Source organism: Eretmochelys imbricata, chromosome 26 (genome assembly GCF_965152235.1).
Source record: "Eretmochelys imbricata isolate rEreImb1 chromosome 26, rEreImb1.hap1, whole genome shotgun sequence".
Lineage (NCBI taxonomy): Eukaryota > Metazoa > Chordata > Testudines > Cheloniidae > Eretmochelys > Eretmochelys imbricata.
Window position 1 is genome coordinate 727,913 of NC_135597.1, and position 24,554 is coordinate 752,466.

The 24,554-nt window shown below is 50.7% G+C and overlaps 1 protein-coding gene across 1 annotated transcript in view; it reads left to right on the forward strand.

Moving 5' to 3' along the window:
• The window catches only part of SFRP1 (secreted frizzled related protein 1), a 47,877-nt gene extending 23,614 nt beyond the window's left edge, over positions 1-24,263 (forward strand). Inside the window, exon 3 of the mRNA XM_077805807.1 lies at positions 23,941-24,263. Coding sequence (XP_077661933.1) covers positions 23,941-24,263 — 323 coding nt within the window. The remainder of the gene's footprint in view (positions 1-23,940) is intronic.
• The last annotated feature ends 291 nt before the right edge of the window (positions 24,264-24,554 follow it).

The window sequence follows — 24,554 nt, forward strand, 5'->3', positions numbered from 1 at the left end:
CTTCAGTTTGTGGTGTACGTGTGAGGAGCTGGGAGCGAGAGGCACTAGGAGCTGGGAGCGAGAACGCGGACTGTTGGAGGACTGAGGTGTACAAGCATTATCAGACACCAAGAGAAAGTTCCTATGGTGAGGATAAAGAAGGGGTTGGGAGGAGGCCATGGGGAAGTAGCTCAGGAAGTTGTAGCTGTCGCACAGCTGTTCCAGGAGGCACTTTAGACAGCTGCATTGCACAGGGCCCTGGGCTGGAACCCGGAGTAGAGGGCAGGCCCGGGTTCCCCCCAAACCTCCCAACTCCTGGTCAGACGCAGGAGGAGTTGACCTGGACTGTGGGTTCAGAAAAACGGCCAAGCTGAGGGCTGCCGTGAAGCTGCAAGGCAAGCAAAACCGCTGATAAGTGCAAGACCCAGCAAGGTAGAGGAGGAACTTTGTCACAGGTGTCACTAAAGACTTGCCAGGCATGTGAAGGTGACACAGAGGCAGGATTCTGATTTGCACGGAGGCAATTGGCTTCAATACTTCCCATGGCACCAGGAGGAGATGTCCTAGCATCTTGCTGCTCCTGCCTTAGGTGCACAGTTTCAAACAGCACATGAGCCTGTTACCAATTTCCTCTCCAGAGGAAAAGCTGGGAACTTTCAGAAGTGCCTAGAGCCCCAATCGCACCGTCACATCTATCTGCAATGTCTTTCTTCATCTATCCAGCCCTTTCTTTTTAGCCTAACCATAGGTAAGGCATCTGCTTAGCTGTTCAGAGAGGTCTCTCCCGTTCACCTACAAGGAAGACTTTGGAGGACAAGTCATTTTTTCAGTGAATGGCTCTAATGTTCTTGATTCTCGTCCTCTCCATCCCTGGAACTGTGTAAGTTCATTTCCTCTCTCCCCACAGATGTTCCTGGTATTTAGCTAACACCTTCAGCGCCCTTGGCAAGCAGCACCATTTAGAAACAGTAAATCTTACCTGTGGCTTTAACAGAGAGGAAAGTGACAGGAGGAGTGTCAGCACATTTCAGATCCTGCCCTGGGCATCTGCTCCAACCTGTTAAGAGCAACCAATTAAGGATGCATTAGCTTTTGGAAAGTTCCTCAAAGAGCTCTGGATTGTGCTTGAGATCTTTGTTTAGTCTTTGAGGGGTACTGTCACATGGGTGATTTATCAAGCAGAACTGTTTATCTGGCACTAAAATAAACTCTAAACTGTTCATATTGAGATTTCTCGTGAATTTCCACCAAGGTAAACACTGGTAACTGGCAGGTTACAGATTCTCTGTCAAAGCCAGACGCATACAATAAATGTTTAAACTAAAGCTTGCTATAAAGGGCAGCTGTCACTGGGTCCACCACACCTCTCTGCTCTCTGCAGCCTTTTCCCATTCATTCTTGTAATTCTAGTTTACACTTCTAAAGCTTTGCCTGCATCCCCATGGCATTTACAGACTAGGCTTAAGCATTGTCTCACCCACTGCTGAAATGCAGTCATGTCTGGGGTGGGAGGCAGCAGCAGTTTAACAGCACACAGCAACACTATGCAGCTAATTAGGACATGGAGTGAAGAACGCTGTATCCATTTGAAACCACAGGAGGAATGATAGGGAGTCAGGACATTGGGGTTCACACGCTGAGGCCTGGAAAAAGTGCTAGGGGGATCTTTTATGAGCGCAAGTGGTGAGGAGCCCAGTGTTGCATTTCATGTGGAAGATGGCACCTCCAGCAGCCCCCTAACACCAGCACTGACTCACTGGGAAGTGCCACTTCCTGGAGAGCCGACGGTTCCCTGGAGGCTTTTCCTCTGAGTTCTGGTGCAGCCAGACCTTGCTACACTTCTGATGTCTGATGGGGTCACAGCCCCCTGTACTTTCCCAGGGGCTGCCCAGAGAGCTTTCTGTTGGCACTTTGGGGTCTATTTTCACACAGCCTTGAGCGATGAACCCCTGATGAACCCAATGAACTGAATAGCTTCACTGCAAAATATGATTTTTTTTCCTTGTTATGAATAGGAAGCATTTCCCTGTGTAACCAGAAGGCTGATGGCGGGTGAGGTTTCCACAGCAGCTGGGTGGTGTGAAAGTGGTGCTCACACATTTCCAGCTATGATGGCAAACGCTCTGCCAGAACAGCTCTCCCCTCCTCACCTTCTTATGATGGTGAAATAACCGGCAAAATACTTCACAACCCTCCGAAGAGGAGAGTCGTTGGGTCTAGGAGTCGAGCCTGGAAGGAGTTCTGAAAGGTAGGGCCTGGCATGTTTCGTAGGAGTGGGAAGATAAAGGAGAACATTCGCAACTCAGCCTGTCTGTGACACCTGGCTGCAAAGCCCGGCACCTGTTGGGAATCCCAAGGTCAAAGGCAGGGCCATGCACAGCTAAGCTGAGGCTAGAGGAGCTGCTTTTCCTAATGCCCTTTCTCGTAACATCAGTGCTGCTGGGAAGAAATGGGGCTTTGAATGGTTCTTCCAGCCCTTGTAATGCACGTGGGACTTTGTTTCCTTAACACCTGTGATTATTATTGTTGTTATTACGGTAGCATCTAAAGACCCATCTCAGGGATCAAGGCCCCATTGTGACAAACCCTGAACTACGGAATACCTAGCCCTGCCCCAGGCAGCTCGCAGTTTCTCTGTGCAAGGGTAACATTTCAGTTATGCAGCTGCACCCAGCTTTAACAACCACCTTCAAGGCTGAGACTGTTGAAAGTGGCCCATGGGATCAGCCTTGCCTCAGCAGCAGGCACTGCACCTTGTCAGGTGCTTTCCCCCTGACCACCTGCTAAGGGCATGTGGTCCTAACCGCAGCAATCGTGTGAAGGACAAAGGGACAGTTGTAACCTCCACAAGGTGGCAGTTTAGTGGGATCATGGCATGGGACTGGGGTGTTCTGTGTGTGGGAATGGCGGCTAATGTTACAGTCTGTGCCTGCAAAGGAACGCCAGCTCTGGAAACAGGTGTCTTGTGAACATTGATGTGTTAACAGATGCTTGTGGTTGGGATTGTGCTGTCCTCACTCTTCCATTGCGGGAAGTGGAGTGGGACCCTGTCATGGAGTGACACTTCTCCCCCGTATCCAAGGGGAGAAGCACAACCCGCCAAGGAGCAGAGCCAGAGAGCCACGCCCTGGCTAGCCACTTCTCAGGGACCGAGCTGATGTTCACTCCAGAGCTGTCTGAGGGGAGTGAGGTTGGAAGAGGGGGAATAGTTCACTCCTGGCAGGGGTGAATCTCTGATCCAAGCTGCTCTTCCCTGACTCCCAGTCGCTTCTGACAAGCTCCTGGGTCCCGGGCTGCAATAGACGCTTCTTTGTGATTCATTCCCCCCTCCCTGAGCAGTGGGGGGAGCAAGCCAGGCAGCCCCAGTATAACTGGGGTGTGTTGGGATGATACGGCCCCAGGTCCAGCAGGCTCCTGCCCTGTGCACTTCCACACACAGGCCTCGTGTGGGTGCAGCTGCGGTTAGATGTTCATGGCTCGAGTGCTGCGCTTGGTCCAAGGCCTGTGTTTTTGGAAGGCAGTTGGCAGAACTGGGGCTGGTACTGCTGTATCTGCCGTGGGGTGAACCCTCTGTGTGGGATCTCTGAGATCTCCGTGTAACATGAGCACAGGTTCACTAGCCCACGCGGGGGTGACGTTTGGATTGGAGGATTGCTTACTGGCTGGTAACAAGGCTGGAGAATGCACTTGCCAGTGTTAAAGACGTTTCTTTGTGCAGCTTTAGAGAAAGCCTCAGTCTGATGTGGGATAACTCACATGACTGGAGTACTGTCATGGATGGATATAAGCTGTTCAGGAAGGACAGGCAGGGCAGAAAAGGTGGGGGAGTTGCACTGTATGTAAGGGAGCAGTATGACTGCTCAGAGCTCCGGTAAGATACTGCAGAAAAACCTGATTGCCTCTGGATTAAGTTTAGAAGCATGAGCAACAAGGGTGATGTCGTGGTGGGAGTCTGCTATAGACCACCGGACCAGGGGGATGAGGTGGACGAGGCTTTCTTCCGGCAACTAATGGAAGTTACTAGATCGCAGGCCCTGGTTCTCATGGGAGATTTCAATCACCCTGATATCTGCCGGGAGAGCAATACAGCGGTGCACAGACAATCCAGGAAGTTTTTGGAAAGTGTAGGGGACAATTTCCTGGTGCAAGTGCTGGAGGAACCAACTAGGGGCAGAGCTCTTCTTGACCTGCTGCTCACAAATGGGGAAGAGTTAGTAGGGGAAGCAAAAGGGGATGGGAACCTGGGAGGCAGTGACCATGAGATGGTCGAGTTCAAGATCCTGACACAAGGAAGAAAGGAGAGCAGCAGAATACGGACCCTGGACTTCAGAAAAGCAGACTTTGACTCCCTCCAGGAGAGCTGGCTGTATTTTCAAGAATCCTTATTGAGGTTACAGGGACAAACCATCCCGATGTGTAGAAAGAATAGTAAATATGGCAGGCGACCAACTTGACTTAACAGTGAAATCCTTGCTGATCTTAAACACAAAAAAGAGGCGTACAAGAAGTGGAAGATTGGACAAATGACCAGGGATGAGTATAAAAATATTGCTCGGGCATGCAGGAGTGAAATCAGGAAGGCCAAATCACACCTGGAGTTGCAGCTAGCAAGAGATGTTAAGAGTAACAGGAAGGGTTTCTTCAGGTATGTTAGCAACAAGAAGAAAGTCAAGGAAAGTGTGGGCCCCTTACTGAATGAGGGAGGCCACCTAGTGACAGAGGATGTGGAAAAAGCTTATGTACTCAATGGTTTTTTTGCCTCTGTCTTCACGAACAAGGTCAACTCCCAGACTGCTGTACTGGGCAGCACAGCATGGGGAGGAGGTAACCAACCCTCTGTGGAGAAAGAAGTGGTTCGGGATTTAGAAAAGCTGGATGAACACAAGTCCATGGGGCTGGATGCACTGCATCCGAGAGTGCCAAAGGAGTTGGCGGATGTGATTGCAGAGCCATTAGCCATTATCTTTGAAAACTGATGGCGATCGGGGGAGGTCCCGGACGACTGGAAAAAGGCTAATGTAGTGCCCATCTTTAAAAAAGGGAAGGAGGAGGATCCTGGGAACTACAGGCCAGTCAGCCTCACCTCAGTCCCTGGAAAAAATCATGGAGCATGTCCTCAAGGAATCTGTTCTGAAGAACTTAGAGGAGAGGAAAGTGATCAGGAACAGTCAGCATGGATTCATCGAGAGCAAGTCATGTCTGACTAATCTAATTGCCTTCTATGACGAGATAACTGGCTCTGTGGATGAGGGGAAAGCAGTGGACATGTTGTTCCTTGACTTTAGCAAAGCTTTTGACACGGTCTCCCACAGTATTCTTGCCAGGAAGTTAAAGAAGTATGGGCTGGATGAATGGACTATAAGGGGAATAGAAAGCTGGCTAGATTGTCGTGCTCAACGGGTAGTGATCAATGGCTCCATGTCTAGTTGGCAGCCGGTATCGAGCGGAGTGCCCCAAGGGTCGGTCCTGGGGCCGGTTTTGTTCAGTATCTTCCTTAATGATCTGGAGGATGGTGTGGATTGCACCCTCAGGGGGTATTTGATAGCTGCTTTCAACTACCTGAAAGGGGGTTCCAAAGAGGATGGATCTAGACTGTTCTCAGTGGTAGCAGATGACAGAACAAGGAGTAATGGTCTCAAGTTGCAGTGGGGGAGGTTTAGGTTGGATATTAGGAAACACTATTTCACTGGGAGGGTGGTGAAGCACTGGAATGGGTTACCTAGGGAGGTGGTGGAATCTCCTTCCTTAGAGGTTTTTAAGGTCAGGCTTGACAGAGTCCTGGCTGGGATGATTTAGTTGGGGATTGGTCCTGCTTTGAGCAGGGGGTTGGACTAGATGACCTCCTGAGGTCCCTTCCAACCCTGATATTCTAGGATTCTATGATTCTGTGATATGGGCCTCTCAGACCCGCTGTTTTGGCTTTCACTGTGTGCCAGTAGCAAGGGGCATTTTGGCTCTGTGTTTTTAAATCAGGTCTCAGAGATCTGCAGGGAGCAGAGGGGTATGCAGAGGGGCCTGGAGGGGCTGGGGCAGTGAGGAGAGACCTTCCAAGAAAGGGAGGTGGGACTTTTAAAGTCAGAGCAGTAGTTTTGCCCCAGACTGTCAATTGGCAAAGCCAGGCAAGGCGCAGTTCCCATCAAAGCAGAGGCTTTCTGAGTCCCAAGGCCACATGGTGCCTTCAGATTGCCCCTGTGCCAACCCCACTGACTTCCAGGCAGCAGAGCAGCATTTGTCTCAATCTCCATTATGAATCAATGGTGACCGCTTTGTGTGAGATGGTGACATGGAGCGTTTCCATGCCTTCAGTGCTCTTTGCAATCATCCTCACAGCTCCATTCTGCAGGGGGGAAACTGAGTCAGAGCAGGTCACCAGCAGAGCATCTGTGCCACAGCTGGGCCTAGGACCCACCAGGAACTCTTGGGTCCTGTCCTGAGCAAGCAGCCCTCTCTGAAGCAGAGGAAATGCTGTAGTGCACACGGACGTTCTCCCTGGAGGAGACACAGCTCTGCAGGAGGGGGCAGAGCGTGTGTTGCAGTACCTGAACTCCCAAGTACTTGGCACGGCATGGCTCAAGCCCTGATACTCTGCGAGCGCCTGGAAAATTCGCTACGGGGCGGTTCAGACTGTCGGAGGATCAGTGGGGAAATGTCCCCTGCCACGAGCCCAGGAGTAACAGCAGTCCTGGTTTCAGTCCTGGTGTGTGGCTCCAGAGCAACAACGGTTCTTGAGGTACCATGTGGCCTTGGCCAGCCTTGACCAGCAGACCTGTCCTCGCTGGGACCAGGACTGCGGCTCTCTGCCGCCACGGTCGGTGTCCCCCTCATCCACGGAAGGCGCGGGGCTCTGACCCTTGGTAATGGAGGCCTCGATTCATTGGAGCGACTTAATGAGACCTTGAGGTTTGCATTGCCACAGGAGCCATGGGGGATCATCCCTTCAAGGCAGCTGGATGCCTGGAGATTTGCACTGGTTTTTATTTGTGTTATATCAGCAACATCCAGAAACTGCCTTTCGTCTCCTTCACAAAGCCCTTCCCGGAGAGGGAATCTGCGGAGAACCCCGAAATGTGCTTCCAGGGTGATCAAATGTGCTCCTAATGTAGTGCCAATCTTTAAAAAAGGGAAGGAGGAGGATCCTGGGAACTATAGGCCAGTCAGCCTCACCTCAGTCCCCGGAAAAATCATGGAGCAGGTCCTCAAGGAATCAATCCTGAAGCACTTACATGAGAGGAAAGTGATCAGGAACAGTCAGCATGGATTCACCAAGGGAAGGTCATGCCTGACTAATCTAATCGCCTTCTATGACGAGATAACTGGTTCTGTGGATGAAGGGAAAGCAGTAGATGTATTGTTTCTTGACTCTAGCAAAGCTTTTGACACGGTCTCCCACAGTATTCTTGTCAGCAAGTTAAAGAAGTATGGGCTGGATGAATGCACTATAAGGTGGGTAGAAAGTTGGCTAGATTGTCGGGCTCAACGGGTAGTGATCAATGGCTCCATGTCTAGTTGGCAGCCGGTGTCAAGTGGAGCGCCCCAGGGATCGGTCCTGGGGCCGGTTTTGTTCAATAGCTTCATAAATGATCTGGAGGATGGTGTGGATTGCACTCTCAGCAAATTTGCGGATGATACTAAACTGGGAGGAGTGGTAGATACGCTGGAGGGCAGGGATAGGATACAGAGGGACCTAGACAAATTGGAGGATTGGGCCAAAAGAAATCTGATGAGGTTCAGTAAGGATAAGTGCAGGGTCCTGCACTTAGGATGGAAGAACCCAATGCACAGCTACAGACTAGGGACCGAATGGCTAGGCAGCAGTTCTGTGGAAAAGGACCTAGGGGTGACAGTGGACGAGTAGCTGGATATGAGTCAGCAGTGTGCCCTTGTTGCCAAGAAGGCCAATGGCATTTTGGGATGTATAAGTAGGTGCATAGTGAGCAGATCGAGGGACGTGATCGTCCCCCTCTATTCGACATTGGTGAGGCCTTATCTGGAGTACTGTGTCCAGTTTTGGGCCCCACACTACAAGAAGGATGTGGATAAATTAGAGAGAGTCTAGCAAAGGGCAACAAAAATGATTAGGGGTCTGGAACACATGACTTATGAGGAGAGGCTGAGGGAACTGGAATTGTTTAGTCTGCAGAAGAGAAGAATGAGGGGGGATTTGATAGCTGCTTTCAAGTACCTGAGAGGTGGTTCCAGAGAGGATGGTTCTAGACTATTCTCAGTGGTAGAAGAGGACAGAATGAGGAGTAATGGTCTCAAGTTGCAGTGGGGGAGGTTTAGGTTGGATATTAGGAAAAACTTTTTCACTAGGAGGGTGGTGAAACACTGGAATGCGCTACCTAGGGAGGTGGTAGAATCTCCTTCCTTAGAAGTTTTTAAGGTCAGGCTTGACAAAGCCCTGGCTGGGATGGTTTAGTTGGGGATTGGTCCTGCTTTGAGCAGGGGGTTGGACAAGATGACCTCCTGAGGTCCCTTCCAACCCCGATATTCTATGATTCCATGATCCTTCAGGGTTTTTGGAAGGAGACAAGATGGGAGCATTGGGAAGCTTCTTCAACCAAACTTGGTAATCGAAGGTCTCCCTTAAAATCCATTCTCCCTCCCCTGTTGCAACTGTCATTTCTCAGCTCCTGCCGACAGCTGGGACTTCTTTCCTGAAGCTCTAGTCTCTGATAGTTCTGAGCTCTGCTTTTATTAGGCTGTCAGCTCTCCAGGAGAGGGACTGTGTTTGCAGCGTGCTCAGCACAAGGTCAGCAGAGTGGGGCTGTTCCTGGACGGGGTGGGCAGGCAGCAGTGGGTTCTGAGGAGGGGGACGTTGCATGGTAGGCAGGATCTGAGAGCACTGTGGGTACAGGCGGCAGCAGTAGGGGAGTGAGAGACGGAGCAGCGATTTGCACTGCATTGGGAGCTGAGTGCCTTTCCCAGCAGAATGGGTCCCAGGTTCAAAGTGGGGGAAAAGGACAACTCATAAAATGAGATGTGTGTCTCCTGTCAACACCACTGACCAAACAGTGCACTCTGGTGTTGAAGGCACAAACCGAGAGCATCTCAGCCCTTATTGCCACCGCCTGGCCAGGGTCTTGGCACCGTTACTCCTGCCCATGCACCCAGCCATCCCTGCTCTTCCTACCCCATCAGGACCCTGCATCTCTCCTCATTCCAGGGGATGGCGAGACCAGCCGGGAGCTCAATCATTTTATACACTGGAATGTCACAAACTCCTGAGAGCTACCAGTTGACGGGATATCAACCTGAGGAGGTGCCTGGTTAACGGGGCTGGTCCCAGCCTGAAAGGGCTCAGCACTGCAGGTCATTGCCCCAGCTGGGAGATAAAATCTAACAATAAAGTCATCTTCCCCCTTCAGTGTTTCTCACCCCCAGTGGGTAAAATGCTGAGCTTTGGGTGCGAGAGCCCATCCAGGGCCCTTCACAGGAGCAGGTGTGTTAGCCTCTGGAGTCATGGCTACAGATCCTGCCGTGCCAGCAGCCTCCCTTCAGCTCCTGCTGTGGGTCTGGGAGAGAGGGCTCTTTCACTTCCCTTGCTAACCTCATGGGTTGTGTTAGCCTGCTGCCATGTCCCACCCTGGGCTTGGCTGCCTGTCAGTGGTGGGCCAAACAACTGCTGTGGGTTGGACCTGGTCAGCGCAGGGTTATTGTGCCTGTAAAGGGCTTGGGGATGCTGTGAGCTGGAAGGCAGCAGAGACTCGCATGAGATTATTTACTGTTTGCTTGTGCTACAGACCAGCTCCAGGACTGGTCGTGTCAGAGACTTTCGGGGGAAGTGCTGCTTACGTTTCAGTGTGCCTCCACCATGCAGAGGGCACTGACAAATGAAGGCTGGAATGCAGGGATGCCCTCCTGGGCCTCCCACAACTCCTCCCAGGAATCTCGCTCCCCTGCATGTGACCAGACTTCGCTTCTCACTCCTCACTCGGGCCGGGCCAATCCTGGAGCCTCCTGGGATTCATTCCTGGGTCTGTTTCTCTGGGTGATTTTATTTATTGTTCTTGCCCTTTCTCTGGAGTGGGAGGGGATCCTGCTGAACCCGGGGCTCTGATTGCAGTGGCAACTGGAGTAAAATCAATACACTCTATTTATTTTCCTCCTTGACTGACAGCTCCTTGCCTGCAGCCTTCTTCTCTTACAGTCCTAATGTGTCTCCTGGCAGGTTTCCTTGCTTTGAGTGGTTTTTAAAGGAAGGAGCAGTTAGGCTGAAGGAAAAGCCGAGTTTTTCCGTTCTCTCTTTCCCCCACCCCCAGTGGTGCTGGAGTGGGGCCCTGCCAGCACGCACATGGAGGAGGATTTTCCCTAGTGCCTGTCTCCACATTCTGGACAACGGCAGGGACTGCAGATGCATGTAATGCCACAGGGCTAATAGTTTAGCTGCAGGGTCACAGTAAGCCATGGTACACTTGACTCTTCTGTAGATTGGTGGCTTGTGGCTGGGAGCTGACACTAAGTCCTTTGTGACATAGCTAGTGTAGACTTGGCTTTAGCAGAACGTACTGGTGGTTAGCAAATCTCTCTTTTCACCTGGGCACTTGCCAGGCTGTCAGCATTAGACCTAGGGTAGTTACCTGCCTTCCCTAGCTGCTAAGCCCCGTGTTTTCTAGTACCCAGAGCTTCCCAGGAATACAGGTCCCTTATACCCCAGTTGCTTGTTATTACGGCAACCCAATGGCTTTCAGTGCAGTACAAGTATGGAGGTGCACCAGGGAAGATTACTTTGTCTTTGAACGCCACTAGCCGTCACCTTCAGCCCCCAACTAAAACCCCTCCAACGAATTATTAAGGATCTACAACCTATCCTGAAGGATGACCCAACACTCTCACAAATCTTGGGAGACAGGCCAGTCCTTGCCTACAGACAGCCCCCCAACCTGAAGCAAATACTCACCAACAACCACATACTACACAACAGAACCACTAGCCCAGGAACCTATCCTTGCAACAAAGCCCGTTGCCAACTGTGCCCACATATCTATTCAGGGGACACCATCACAGGGCCTAATAACATCAGCCACACTATCAGAGGCTCGTTCACCTGCACATCCACCAATGTGATCTATGCCATCATGTGCCAGCAATGCCCCTCTGCCATGTACATTGGTCAAACTGGACAGTCTCTACGTAAAAGAATAAATGGACACAAATCAGATGTCAAGAATTATAACATTCATAAACGAGTCGGAGAACACTTCAATCTCTCTGGTCACGCAATTGCAGACATGAAGGTTGCTATCTTAAAACAAAAAAACTTCAAATCCAGACTCCAGCGAGAAACTACTGAATTGGAATTCATTTGCAAATTGGATACTATTAATTTAGGCTTAAATAGAGACTGGGAGTGGCTAAGTCATTATGCAAGGTAGCCTAATTCCCCTTGTTCTTTCCTACCCCCCCCCACCGACGTTCTGGTTAAACTTGGATTTATGCTGGAAATGGCCCACCTTGATTATCATACACATTGTAAGGAGAGTGGTCAGTTTGGATGAGCTATTACCCACAGGAGAGTGAGTTTGTGTGTGTATGGGGGTGGGGGGTGAGAAAACCTGGATTTGTGCTAGAAATGGCCCACCTTGATTTTCATACACATTGTAAGGAGAGTGGTCACTTTGGATAAGCTATTACCGGCAGGAGAGTGGGTTTGTGGGGGGGGAGAAGGGGGGGCGGGGGTGAGAAAACCTGGATTTGTGCTGGAAATGGCCCAACTTGATTATCATACACATTGTAGGGAGAGTGGTCACTTTGGATGGGCTATTACCAGCAGGAGAGTGAGTTTGTGTGTGGGAGGGCAGAGGGTGAGAAAACCTGGATTTGTGCTGGAAATGGCCCAGCTTGATTATCATACACATTGTAAGGAGAGTGATCACTTTAGATAAGCTATTACCAGCAGGAGAGTGGGGTGGGAGGAGGTATTGTTTCATGGTCTCTGTGTATATAATGTCTTCTGCAGTTTCCACGGTATGCATCCGATGAAGTGAGCTGTAGCTCACGAAAGCTTATGCTCACATAAATTGGTTAGTCTCTAAGGTGCCACAAGTACTCCTTTTCTTTTTGCGAATACAGACTAACACGGCTGTTACTCTGAAATTTGTCTTTGAGTTTCCTTTCAGCCTTCTCTGTGTTATATTCAGAGGCGTGTGTTGCGGAGGGATGGCAAGGTCACTCGCCTGTGCCCACGCTGCTGGTTTTGTCACAGGTCACATGAGTTAGCCTTGCTGGAGCAGACAAAGTTTGAATGTTCATGACCAGTGGAGCCAGCCCTGGGACGGTAAGGGCCCTCTGTCACATTGCATCAGCAGGCTCAGCCAGAGCACCCAGAGAATTAAAGCTGGGATCAAAAATAAAAAAGGAAAAGGTGATTCTCCTGGTTTGGTTTTGTACTTGGAATTTTCATCAGCTCTAGAAGGGTGGAAAAACTGGGAAAATGTCATCAATGATTTTCCAGTATTTGTTTTAAAATTTTTAAATTTTAATTGAAAAATTTTGACCAGTTTCACCAAGAATTATTTGTGGAACCCAAGTGTCAGGGCCAGGACAGGTTCTGGAGCGTAAGAACCGTATAGGAGAGCCTGGGAACTACAAGAACGTGGGGCTGTTTTGCCAGACTTCAGTGAATCAGCAGGAGCAGCATAGCTAGACACAGCAGCCTGGGCTTTCTGTGCTGGAGGTTACTTTCCACAGCCATCACGTTCACCTTGACTCCTACTGCTTGGCCCACCAGGAGTTCAATTGGCTGCAGCCTCTCTGAGGTGAGTAAATAGAGAATCTGATTCTAACTAGAGATGGAAGAGCCAGTCACAGCTGAGCTCCCCATATGGCACAACACCTACCTCAGAGGGACCTGACTGAGATTTTTAGGGATGGAGTGTTTTTTGTGTTAATCCTTACAAAGAAATCTGGCATGCATCCCGCAAAGGGGAGGGAGGGGATCTCTCCCTGTGTTGGGGTGGGGTGGGGTGATTCCCTGCATGTGTAGGCTTACCCAGGGTAGCTCTGTTCAGGCTAGCGCAGGAGTGAAAGCAGTGTCGCTGGGTGGCACTGGCAGCAGCTGGGGCTGTGGACGCAGGGGTCCCCGTGGGACTGTCCTGAGGGCTGAGGGGTTCCCGTGGGGCTGTCCTTGAGCCCAACGCCCCGGGTACTCCAGCCACAATGCTGTTTCTTAGCACTAGCCCCAGCGGAGCTAGTGCAAGGACATCGATATGAGCTGGGACTCACCCCTCCCAGCTTGCAGGTGGGTGTCGCTGCCTCCCCCGATCCTGCCGTCAGAGCTGAGCCGGCCCAGGCCCCTCACTCCTGCTCCTGGCATAGAGATTCTCTGTCAGAGGGGCGTCCCATTTAGGAGGCAACACTAGGTTACAGGTGAGCTCTACTGACCCCGGCAGACCAGGGTTAGCTTCCTCTGCAGGCAGGGGGTGGGGATTGGGCAGGGCAGGCGGCCAGCGCAGGTATTCAGCGTTAAGCCAGGAGCGCTATAAAACCCGCTCCCCGCCAGTGGACTGGAGGGCTGTGGTTCCAAAGGTGCCTGGGTCTTGCACCAGACCTGGCTCATCACAGCTGGAGCCTTGGAGGTTGGGGGACTCTTGTTTCACTGCGGTCTCCTGCGCTCTTGGAACAGGCTGCCCATTCTGTCAGTTCACCCTCACTGTGGTGAGTGTCTGATGGAGGCATCTGGTTTGTGGCCTTCCCTACCATGCCCAGTGTGGGGCGTTTGCCTGGCCACTCACCAGCCCACCTCCTGACTCGAGAGAGGAGCGCAGTTTAGCCTGTAACCTGTCATAGCTATTGTAGTGGATTGGCTTAGGGAGATGAATAAATAGACTCCAGTGCTCTGACGCCCCACCCTCCTCCTGAGGTAGAAGGACCATGAGATCCATAGTGTCAGCGTTGGGGTAGCCAGGTGTAGGAAGAGCTTTGAAAGGTGTCTCTTGGTAAGACACAAGGCAGCTGGATCCCACCGAAGCTTCTGGTGCTGCACAGAACTGCAAACAGGGTAAGGTCACCAGACTATCAGGGGTTGCTAGTGGGGCTTGGACAGACCAGTTCCTTTGGAAAGAGGTAAAGAACTGGGGACAAAGCAGAAGACAAAGTGTAGCTCGGGGAGGAGAAAAATGTTCCTTAAATCCTGCCCGTCCCAGTCGACCTCCCCTTCCCTCTGCCGTCAGCACTCATCCGGAGAAGGGAATGGAGCAGCAGCAAATCCCGGTTCACCTAGGAACCTTTTCCTCACAAATCACAGGCCTCTCTACCAAGGACTGGCAGCTCCTCTGAGCAGGAACGGTGCCTTCTGGGTGTGTCCTGTGGCGCACTGAGGGTACTGCTGAGTGCTGTGAAACAAAGAGCAAACTAGATAATCCCAGCTCAAGGGGCGTTGTGGGACAGCACGGCCTTCTCTGCTCACAGGGGTGTGATGAGGTGCTCTGGCAGTCACACGGCCATGGGGGCCACGTAAGTGCCACCGACAGATAGCCGGAGGGGTGTGCCTGGGGAGGGGTCGCCAACCCGCCCGCCAGCACAGGCTGAGTCTGACATAAGCAGACCAGACATCCCACCACACAGAGGGCATCTGGGCACAGCCACGCTTCTTACAACATGGTGCTTGCAAGTGCTGAAGATGTCACTACAGCTTTCCAGAGAATTTCCTGGGGAAGGGAATTTGGCAGGTCTGGGGCTGTGGGAATGTGAGGCCAGGTTTATCTCGGCTCTCAGGAAGCACCAAGGCAAAGCATCTCGTTTGCTGGAGAGACTGAGTTTCCTCCTTCCCCATTTGGGAGATGGGGTTTGACAGCCTGAGCCTTGAAGACTATTGATAAAGAATTGCAGGAGCGATGAAAAATGTCTTGCACTCTCGCAGCCTGGAGCCCTACCAACTTCTGGGGGCCTTTGCTCTTTCTGGAGCTGTCGCTGCCAAGACTAATTTCATTCTGAGTGAACAAACATTTTCATAGATCCTGTTTCATGTGAGCGGAAATCAGAAGGGACACTTTTATATCTTCAGTGCTTACTGCTCTATCTGCATTAGTGATAGCAGAACTATGCTACAATCTGATACAGGCCCTTTGTAGTCAAGGCCAAATTCCTGGCTTCAGTCTAACCGGGCTGCATGTTGTCTTAGCAGAGGAATACTGCTCCTGGAGACCCAGATTCACGGTGGTGTCAGGGCTGAGCTCCTAGAGCCACTGGCTTGTCCCTCTCAAACGTGCTCTTTGTGCTCCAGGAAGTGAGACAAAAAACAAAAGGACAAAGTAGAAAGCAAAGCTGGATGCACAGCAGGGCGAGGGGCCCAGATGGGGATGCCGGGGCACGGCAAGGGGCCCATGGGGGATGCTGGGGCAGGACAAAGGGCCTGCCTGGCTGGGAAATGTGACCCAGTGCAAACCACTAATGTGGACATGCTACACTGGGAAAAGCAGGGTCTGCCTGGAGGCAGCTCAGTCCCCTAGAAGTCTGGCGCTGGCCTGCTGCAGCCCGTCTGCACTGGGGCTGTGCCAGTCTAACCAAGTGGAGGTCATTGCTGGTGCGAAGATCCTTATTCAGGCAGAAAATTGGACTGAACTTTGATTTCACCCACCCATAGGGTGTTGGGGGGCTCCCGATTGCCAGCTGCCCTCTGGAAGGGGGGCTCTGAGCATCATGACTGGAGCCATCTCAGACAGCAGCCCCCCGGGAGGGGTCTGTGGGAGTCTGCTCTCCTGCCCTGCTGCCGTGTCTTGAGGTAGGGATGCTGGGGGAGAATCAGCTCCATGCACACACTCGGGCTGTGAACCCACCCCACTCCCTCGGCATCAGAGTCCGAGCTCCCGCCTGAGCCCTAACTTCAAAGTGCTGTCTCGGCAGCTATTTTTAGAGCGCTCATGTGAGTCCTGCTAGCCGGAGTCTGTCAGCTGGGGCAGCGGCTTGCTCCCAGTCACCCCAAAATGCAGGGTAGACGTACCCTGTGTGGGCCTGGGTGTCACACTGCCACCTCAGCTGGTTATGCTGTTGTGGCTTGGGTCCTTTTAGTAGCTGCTGTCCAGACCCTAGGTCTGGGGAAGGGCAGGTGAGTCTCTCAGCTGTTCAGGATTGTATCGGGGTGAGCCCTGGTGCAGCCTGTGAGTTGATACCCTGGGTTAGAATTTGTTGTTGTAAAAACAATATGGTTGAAATATGTTGAGGTCTGAGATTAAAAATATTTCCTATAATCTGGCCTCATTCCCCCCCAGATGATTCTCAGCCTGAATAAAGCTTGAATTTTCGGGCATTCTGGGAAGAGGCTTTGAAGTGGGTGGTTGGAAACTTGTGCTCACAGTAGTAAACTTTCGTAACTCACCAGTAAGTGGCCTCAACCGCAGTACTCACAGGGACGGCGTGTTTCATAACGGCATCTGGTATGAAATGAAATCCTAACCCAAACAGGAACACCACCACTCCTTGTGCCCAATACTCCACTTCAGCACGGGACTGGGCGACAGGGCATCGATCACTCGGTGATTGTCTGTCCTGTTCATTCCCTCTGGCACCCCTGGTGTGGGCCACTGTCAACAGGCAGGAGACTGGGCTAGAGGGACCCTTGGTCCGGCCATGTATGGCCGTTCTGATAGCCCCAATTTTGCCGTGGGAGGAGTTCCAGGGCCTTCCGTGCGTAAGTATCTTGCTGTGTTGTGGCCAAAGCACGGAGTAGGTTTTATAGCTGGAATGCCGCACGGAACAGGTGGCTTGTAGGAAATTACCCAGCAAACTAGAGAGGACGACTGGTCTTGGGGTCGGGGCTCTGGATTGGGCCTCCAGTGACCTGGCTTCAATTCTGGGCCTGCCACTGAGTTCCTGTGGGACGTCTGGGTCCTGGGAGAATGCTTACTAGCTGCTGCCTTGTTCACATAGTCTGTCAATTCTTTGGGGCAGTGACTGCTTCTTGCCTAGCACCATGGCGTGCCAGCCTGGGTTGCGGGGCCACTTTTAATATGACCAATGAATAATAACAATGACATCCAGCTGGGTCCCTCTGCGACTCTCACTGGCCCCATCAGGTCTTGCGTTCCTATTCTGGGAAAGTGATCATGGCTCTGGCATTCCAAACAGGACATGCTACAGGGGAGATTCCATTCTGGGACTGCATCTCCTCATCAAGCCCCATGCGCCTCTCCCTGGGGCAGTCACACATTGATTGACAAGTCCTCTCAGCAGACACTACTTTTAAAAATTGTATTTGGATTTTCAGATCCACATAAGTAACATCTGGAAACAATGACACACAGGGTGTGTGCGTTCTGGGAGAGAGGCTGAGGTGAGGAGCCATGTGCTCACTAATGCTGGTGCAGGGGGACACACTGATCTCGGCAGGATTGGTCATGGAGACCTAGAGCAGGCCTGGACCAGTTCTGTCGTGAGAAAGCGTCCTATGCAGCGTCCTTGCTTGGGAACAGTTGTGGTCAGGTTGAGGTTGAGTTTCTAGTGTCGACAAGCCTGGAGAGAAAGGAACACACTAAATTTGGCTCTGTTCTGTACAGGTTCTTATGTTGGACTCATCACCATAGTATCTGAGTGCCTTCCAGGTGTTCATTAAGCGATGTGACTAACATCTGTCACGTGTTTGTGTGCAGGGGAGTGTCTTGCTTTGGAATTTATTTTAGAGAGATGATAGATACACTCTCTCTCTCTCTCACTCACACACACACACACACATTTGTGTTGCTCTGTGTTTCTGTTGGAGAAGACAGGTCAGAGAAATGCACCTTGCACTGGGATTGGAAGCTGGTGAGGTTTGGGATGGCCCTTAGTTACGGGGGCATTCATTCCACAGTCTTGGGCCAGCCCCCAAGAAAGCTCCGTCTGTGTCTCCTAAACAGGACTGGGGATGCTGCACACCCAGCAGTGACCTCCATGTCATATCTCTGAGTTGTCTATGTGAGACAAGGTGGGTGAGCTAATGTCTTTTATTGGACCGGCTTCTGTTGGTGGCAGAGACAAGCTTTTGAGCTTACACAGAGCTCTTCTTCAGGTCAGTGTAGGTGTGTGTGAGCTCGAAAGCTTGTCTCTCGCCAATAGAGGTTGGTCCAGTAAAAGATATTGGCTCCCACACCTTGTGTCTCTAACATCCTGGGACCAACCTGGCTACAACAACACTGCACAGATCTATATATACATATCCTTGTTGGCGGACAGGGTACCAGACTAGATGGATCATTGCTCTGACCCAGTGTGGCTGGTCTTATGTTCTCATATTGCAGCTCACGCAGCGTCTCAGCAGCGGTGTGATGTTGCGTACAAGAGCTGGTGTAATGGCCTGATCTTAAGTAGCCTTCACTGGCTTATGTGTAGCCCTGAAAGTGGCTGGCTTCTACTACTGCAGCAGCACAAGCGAAGGGCCTTTTCTTGTAACCGTCTCTCCTGGGGCGGGGCAGAAGCTTTGCTGTGTGCTGGGCACTAATTCCGACGGCTCTCCGTAGCTCTGAGTTTGTTGCTGGGAATGGTGGCGGATGTCCTTTGCTCAGCTGTCAGACAGCGCTGATGGTGACTTACATTAATAATACTGGCGTGACCACACCTACCCATACCCCTCTTAATCTCGCTTACCCAGCAGATCGAGGGACGTGATCGTTCCCCTCTATTCGGCATTGGTGAGGCCTCAGCTGGAGTACTGTGTCCAGTTTTGGGCCCCCCACTACAAGAAGGATGTGGAAAAATTGGAAACAGTCCAGCGGAGGGCAACACAAATGATTAGGGGGCAGGGGCACATGATTTATGAGGAGAGTCTGAGGGAACTGGGATTATTTAGTCTGCAGAAGAGAAGAATGAGGGGGGATTTGATAGCAGCCTTCAACTACCTGAAAGGGGGTTCCAAAGAGGATGGATCTAGACTGTTCTCAGTGGTAGCAGATGACAGAACAAGGAGTAATGGTCTCAAGTTGCAGTGGTGGAGGTTTAGGTTGGATATTAGGGAAAGAAAATTTCACTAGGAGGGTGGTGATTGGTCCTGCTTTGAGCAGGGGGTTGGACTAGATGACCTCCTGAGGTCCCTTCCAACCCTGGTATTCCATGATTCTATGATTCTGTACCCAATGGCACTATGGCTATCTGAAGTGTACCAGATCTGCTGGTGTGCTATCATGTTGGTTTGGTCAGCTCTGGTGTGTCCCACTTCAAAGAGCCCCCATGAAGGAAGGGACTGCGAAATACAATCCTCCACCACAGGCACTGTAGAAATACCTTAGATAGGGTTCAGGTCCCAGCTCTGCTATTGATCTGGGCATGTCACTTGGCCTCTCTGTGCCTCAGTTCCCCATCTGTAAAATGGGGATACTCCCTTTGTCTGGCTTGTCTAGTGAGACGGCAGGGACAGTCTCTTAGCAAGGCCATGTCCACATTGCCCCACAGGTCAGACTACAGGGACATGAATAGCAGAGAGCACCAAAGTGCTGCTCTGTAACTGCCTCATGGGGATGCTACGGGCCTGAACTAACAGGTTCCTAGTTCGCACTAGTGCAGACTACACTAGGACCTTTTGGTCAGGCCCACAGTGTCCACACGGGGGACCTTCCAATGCAGCACTTTGGTGCGCACTGCTGTTCAGGCCTCCACAGTCCGAGCTGTGGGGCAGAGTAGACAAGCCCTGCATGTTGATGCAGCACCCAGCACCGCAGAGCCTGGATCTTAGCTGGGGCTATTGGCACTGCTGCAATGCAAATAACACATGAGAACAGAAACAATAAGGTGTCCGTTCTGTAGAGCCATGCCACTGTTAAAGTGCTGAGTGCTCCCACGAGCCAGCTGGATGTGGGGGTGCTCTGTGCACCTCTGGAAACCAGGCCCATCATGACTGGCAAAGGGGGGTTCAGAAATGTAGCTGTTAATGGGTCAGCGCTGGCCTGAACATGATGGGGGTTCTGCTGCAGCAACTGGGGGGTTGTAACGTGCAGCTAGCCCTGCAGGGCCCGCTATACAGAGAGGGGCTTGTGCGCATTTCCATGTGAATTCAAGCCACTCCACTGCATGGCACTGCCTGCCCATTTTGGGTTTGATTCCTAAGTGAGAGCTGGCACCAGGCTGCCCTGGAAATCGTCGGTGGGCAACTCGCCCCCTTCTCCTGAAGAAATGCTGGGCAGGGCCATTGTCCCTCACTGGAGAAAGCTGCCTCCATTTGGCTTGCTGTGATGTTACAGGGAGATGGGAGCATTTCTCACTGGGTCCTGAGCCTTCTGCTGGTCTCTGCTCTCTTCCTGCCAAGTGACCTGCCATGACCCCGCCATGGAAGTTTTCTGTCCCACTGCACTAATTAATACAGGGGCACAGTCCTTCCCAGACTTGACTGGTAAAACTCAAGTACTTGTGCTGAGTCACTGGTGGGAGGGGAGGGGGCAGGAGCTCTCCCCAGACACTTTGCAAATGTAGATCGTGCTTGGTCAGCGGTGGGGCAGTACTGCCAACTCAAAAATCGTGAATCGGGCTCACCAAAAATAATGAGGTTATGTAAAAATAATAGATTTGGAGTTCTGTGTCATTGCCTTCTGCTTTTAGAGCCCTTAGGGTGCACTGGGGACACATTCTGAAGCTTTCTTCACAGCCACGAGGGCTAAAAACTAAGTTTTTCTTTAAGAATGAAGGCTGAAATAATCACAGACCCACTTGACTCCAGGAGCTGGGGCTTTAAGGAAAACAATAATTGTCACAAGACTCGTGACAAAATCATGCGAGTTGGCAGCAGTTTGCCCAGATGCAGGGCTCGGGGTGGAGCAGCCCCCTCCAGCCAGTCCCCATTCATGCTCTCTTTGCAGGCGAGAGGCAGGCAGCCCAGCTCCTGGGTTGGGAAGGGCTGCAGATGCTGTAGTGCTATAAATAGCTCTTTGTGCTGAGCTCTCTCAGGGGTCGGTACCTGCCTGCATGAGATGGCTGAAAACCGAGGCAGTGTGAGCAAGAGCTTCCTGGGGACTGGAGTCAATTTCAGCTCCTCCAGCCCCAATCTCCCTGACTCCCATCTGGCATTAGGTTGTCAAGACCATCTCAAGCTGAGTTTGGTTTAATGCTGGGGGAGCTGGAGGGCTGGGGCTCCGAGGGAAGGAAGCTGTTTGTGTTGGCAGCGCAGTTAGACCCTGGAGCCAAGATTCAATCTGTCCTGATGACTGACTTTATTTAAACCCGTCTCCTCCTCTCCTTGCTTGTTGCTGGGAGTGAAGGTGTTTATTGGGATGGGATCAGTGTGTGCCAGGACAGGGCTCCCCAATGACGATTCGCACAATGGTCTCCACTGCCACAGCATTTCTTCTTAATAAAACCACAATACAAGGGGCCCTGCCTTAAATAGCCAGTGTTAACCCTGCAGCATCAGTCAGCAGCATCAGACAGCTTGGGATGAATCAAGCCATTAGGCTAAGGATCCCTAATTGCCTTCACAATGCTCATGGAAAAAGCAGTGGAGTTGGCCAGGCCCTGCTGTTTGCAGAAAGTGTCCTTAGTGCCCAGGTGGCTGACAACCAGCAAATACATCCGACATTAAATGATCTACCTTGAGACGTCCCAGGGAATTGCGAGAATACAGGTCACCAGCAGAGGGGAGAGAGGAAATGGTGCTTTTACGCCATTTTTTTCACATATATCCATTGAGTCTATAACCTAGGAGCATCTGATTTGTTAGACTGGATGGTGTTTTAACGTGACATAACTACAAGTTCTGTGTGTTGCTATCAGAATGAATGACCAGAATGTCTTTGCCGTGAACAGCAGAGTCTGCTAAACTGAAATTCTTGTCCCTGGTCAGGCACCTTTTTGTTCCTCTCATCTCCCTGTTTTCTGATCCCATTCTGTACATTGGAGAGACCTCTGTACACGGGTGAGGGATTTTACAGTGACTTAGCCAAGTCCTGGATTTATGGTTTGTCTGAGCAGGTTACATGTCACCCCCTAGCATGGATCATTGTCCCATAAACACTGGTTAAATTGAACAAGGAAGAGGTCAGAGCTGTTGGGAACAGGACGGTTCCCAGGCATGGGGGTTCCATTACATGTGATGCCTGGAGCAGAACAAACCCCCACTAACTGTGGGGCAGCGTTCTTTCCGAGGGCTTTAGTAACAAGGATGTAAACTAGCAATGATATAACTAAGTTCGTTTGCAAACAGGACATTTCCAAAGAGTCCCTGCATATTCATTATCTCTAGGATTATACAGGTTTCCTGGACCCTTCATCCTGCATAGACCTCTGCAGTGCTTAGTATGGAGTTAAAATTCTGAACCGCTAAAGAAACTGGGATTCATAATGAAGGAGATCGCAGCCCAATTCGTGTCTTAGAGCATAGAGTGTACGAAAAACGGTTCCTGTATTTTCCAGACCCGTTGAAAATTGATCTGGGTCAATTTCTTTAGCTCCTTAAACATCCTGCATCCAGAAAACAAATGGAATGAAAATGTAACTGAGGTTTCCAGCTCCATTACACTCTTGTATGGTAATAGTATCACACAGCAGGGCTCTTGGCAAGTGGGCTGGATTTTTCTGGCACACAAGTGGATAAATACCATTATTCCCGCTGCCAATGCAGTGGCTAGGAGCATGGGGGTAATAGACAGATTCCGCTGCCTTTTCAGTATTGTCATCACCATCTCCTTCCTCCCTTTGTGTCTGGAATGGCCCACCGAGCTGCTTTCCAGAACTCAGCATGTACCCGTGCAGGGCCCTGCTAGAGCCAAAGGCTGCCACCGTGCCTGCTTCTGCAGATACATTTAAGATGCAAAAGGAAAGGGGCACAAGACAATTGATCAACTATTCAAGCTCTGCCTCTCTGCAGCCCTAAAGTAAACCCCAAACGATGGAAGCATGTTAGTAATTTTTGGCCATATGTGCTTTTCCCCCAAAAACAGAAGAGGCAGAGCCAAATGGCACTGAAGGGATACTTTAATGTACAACACATTTTCATCATTTTCTCCCATGTAAACTAAATTCCTCTGCATGGTCGTGGAGAAGGAACATTAATTTTTTATTCAGGTTGCCATTAGCTCAGGAAAGCACGGAGCACAATGAGAGAAATCTTTTCCATTGAAGTCATATTGGATTAGCTCGCCTTCTCTTACAGGAAGGTGTCAGCACCTTTGTTAGAGCAATGTGGTTCGCCCTCCGACACCGCAGGTCCCCATTAGACATACCTGTTTCCAAGGAGGCTTCATTGCTCAACTTCACTGCAGAAATTCACTGTGTTTGGAAACTTGTTTCACAGACACCCCAGGGCCAGGAGCAACTAAAAAAATGTATTTGAAAAGCTGAGTCGACCTTTTAATTGGCCCTTTCAGGAATCTCTCTTTGTGCTTGTAAAGTAAGGAAATAGCTTTGTTTATTCAACTAACATTTTGCCAGCAAATTGTGTGCAGTGCCAGCTAAACACATCTGTCTTTCAAATAAAAAGCATGCAGCATGGTTTTAAGAAATAGCCTGCCTTGCTCTCTGGCTTGAAACAAGGACATGAAAATCCCAACTTCACCCAGACCTTCCCCTCTTGGTGGCTGGGTAGGATGCAAGGATAGCAGTGGCAACTGATGGAACAGACATAGGGTCTAAAGGAGCAGAATGGATATCTGCAGTGCTGGTTCATCTGGCTTTCTGTTGTCTGTACATAGCTATTGACACAGCAGGGAGGTAACTGCTGCTGTGCCTCTATGGGTACAGGTTAAGTAAGGGGCTAGTTGTTCTTTCTTATTTGTATTGCGTGGCACTGAGGAGCTGCAGTTATGGACCAGGACCTCCATTCCTGCCCCGGAGAGCTTACAGTCTAAGGAGAAGACAGGAGACAATAGGCAGATATGGACAGTTAGGTGGGGGAGCACAAGGAAACGATGAGACGTTATTGCTCAGCAGCGCACTCAGCACACCTGGCCCAGATGTGCTGTGTGCTGGCATTGTCTCGGTTCACTTTGGAAGGCCCAGGAGCATTGCAGTGCTTCTGTTTCATGTACGCAAATGGTGCTCAGGAGTTGTTTTCTCTCTCTTGTTTTTCAGCTTTCAAGATGAAAATAAAGGAAGTGAAAAAGGAGAACGGGGACAAAAAGATTGTTCCAAAGAAGAAGAAGCCCCTGAAATTGGGCACAATCAAGAGAAAAGACCTCAAGAAGCTAGTACTGTATCTAAAGAACGGAGCAGACTGCCCTTGCCACCAGCTGGACAACCTCAGCAACCACTTCCTGATCATGGGCCGCAAAGTGAAGACCCAGTACCTGCTGATGGCCATTCACAAGTGGGATAAGAAAAACAAAGAGTTCAAAAAGTTCATGAAGAAAATGAAAACTCTGGAGTGTCCAACGTTTCAGTCTCTCTTCAAATGATCAGGTGGCTAGAGGGACTCCTGCTGGCCCAGAACTTGCACAGCCCTAGGACTCGGGGGTTCAAATGTTGCTCCTTCTGTAGTAGTGGATGTTGTACCTGAGTCAATTTTGTTTCTTTGTAATTTTTTTGGCTTCCTTTAAAGCTCCACCCCCAGTCTCAGTATTTCCCTGTAAGTGAATGTTTGAAAACGCAACACATTCATACAGAACAGTCACTGAGGTCACAAACTATTTACACCTGCAATGTCTGAAGTAACCTGTTGCTATAATGATATACAAATCTATTTAAAT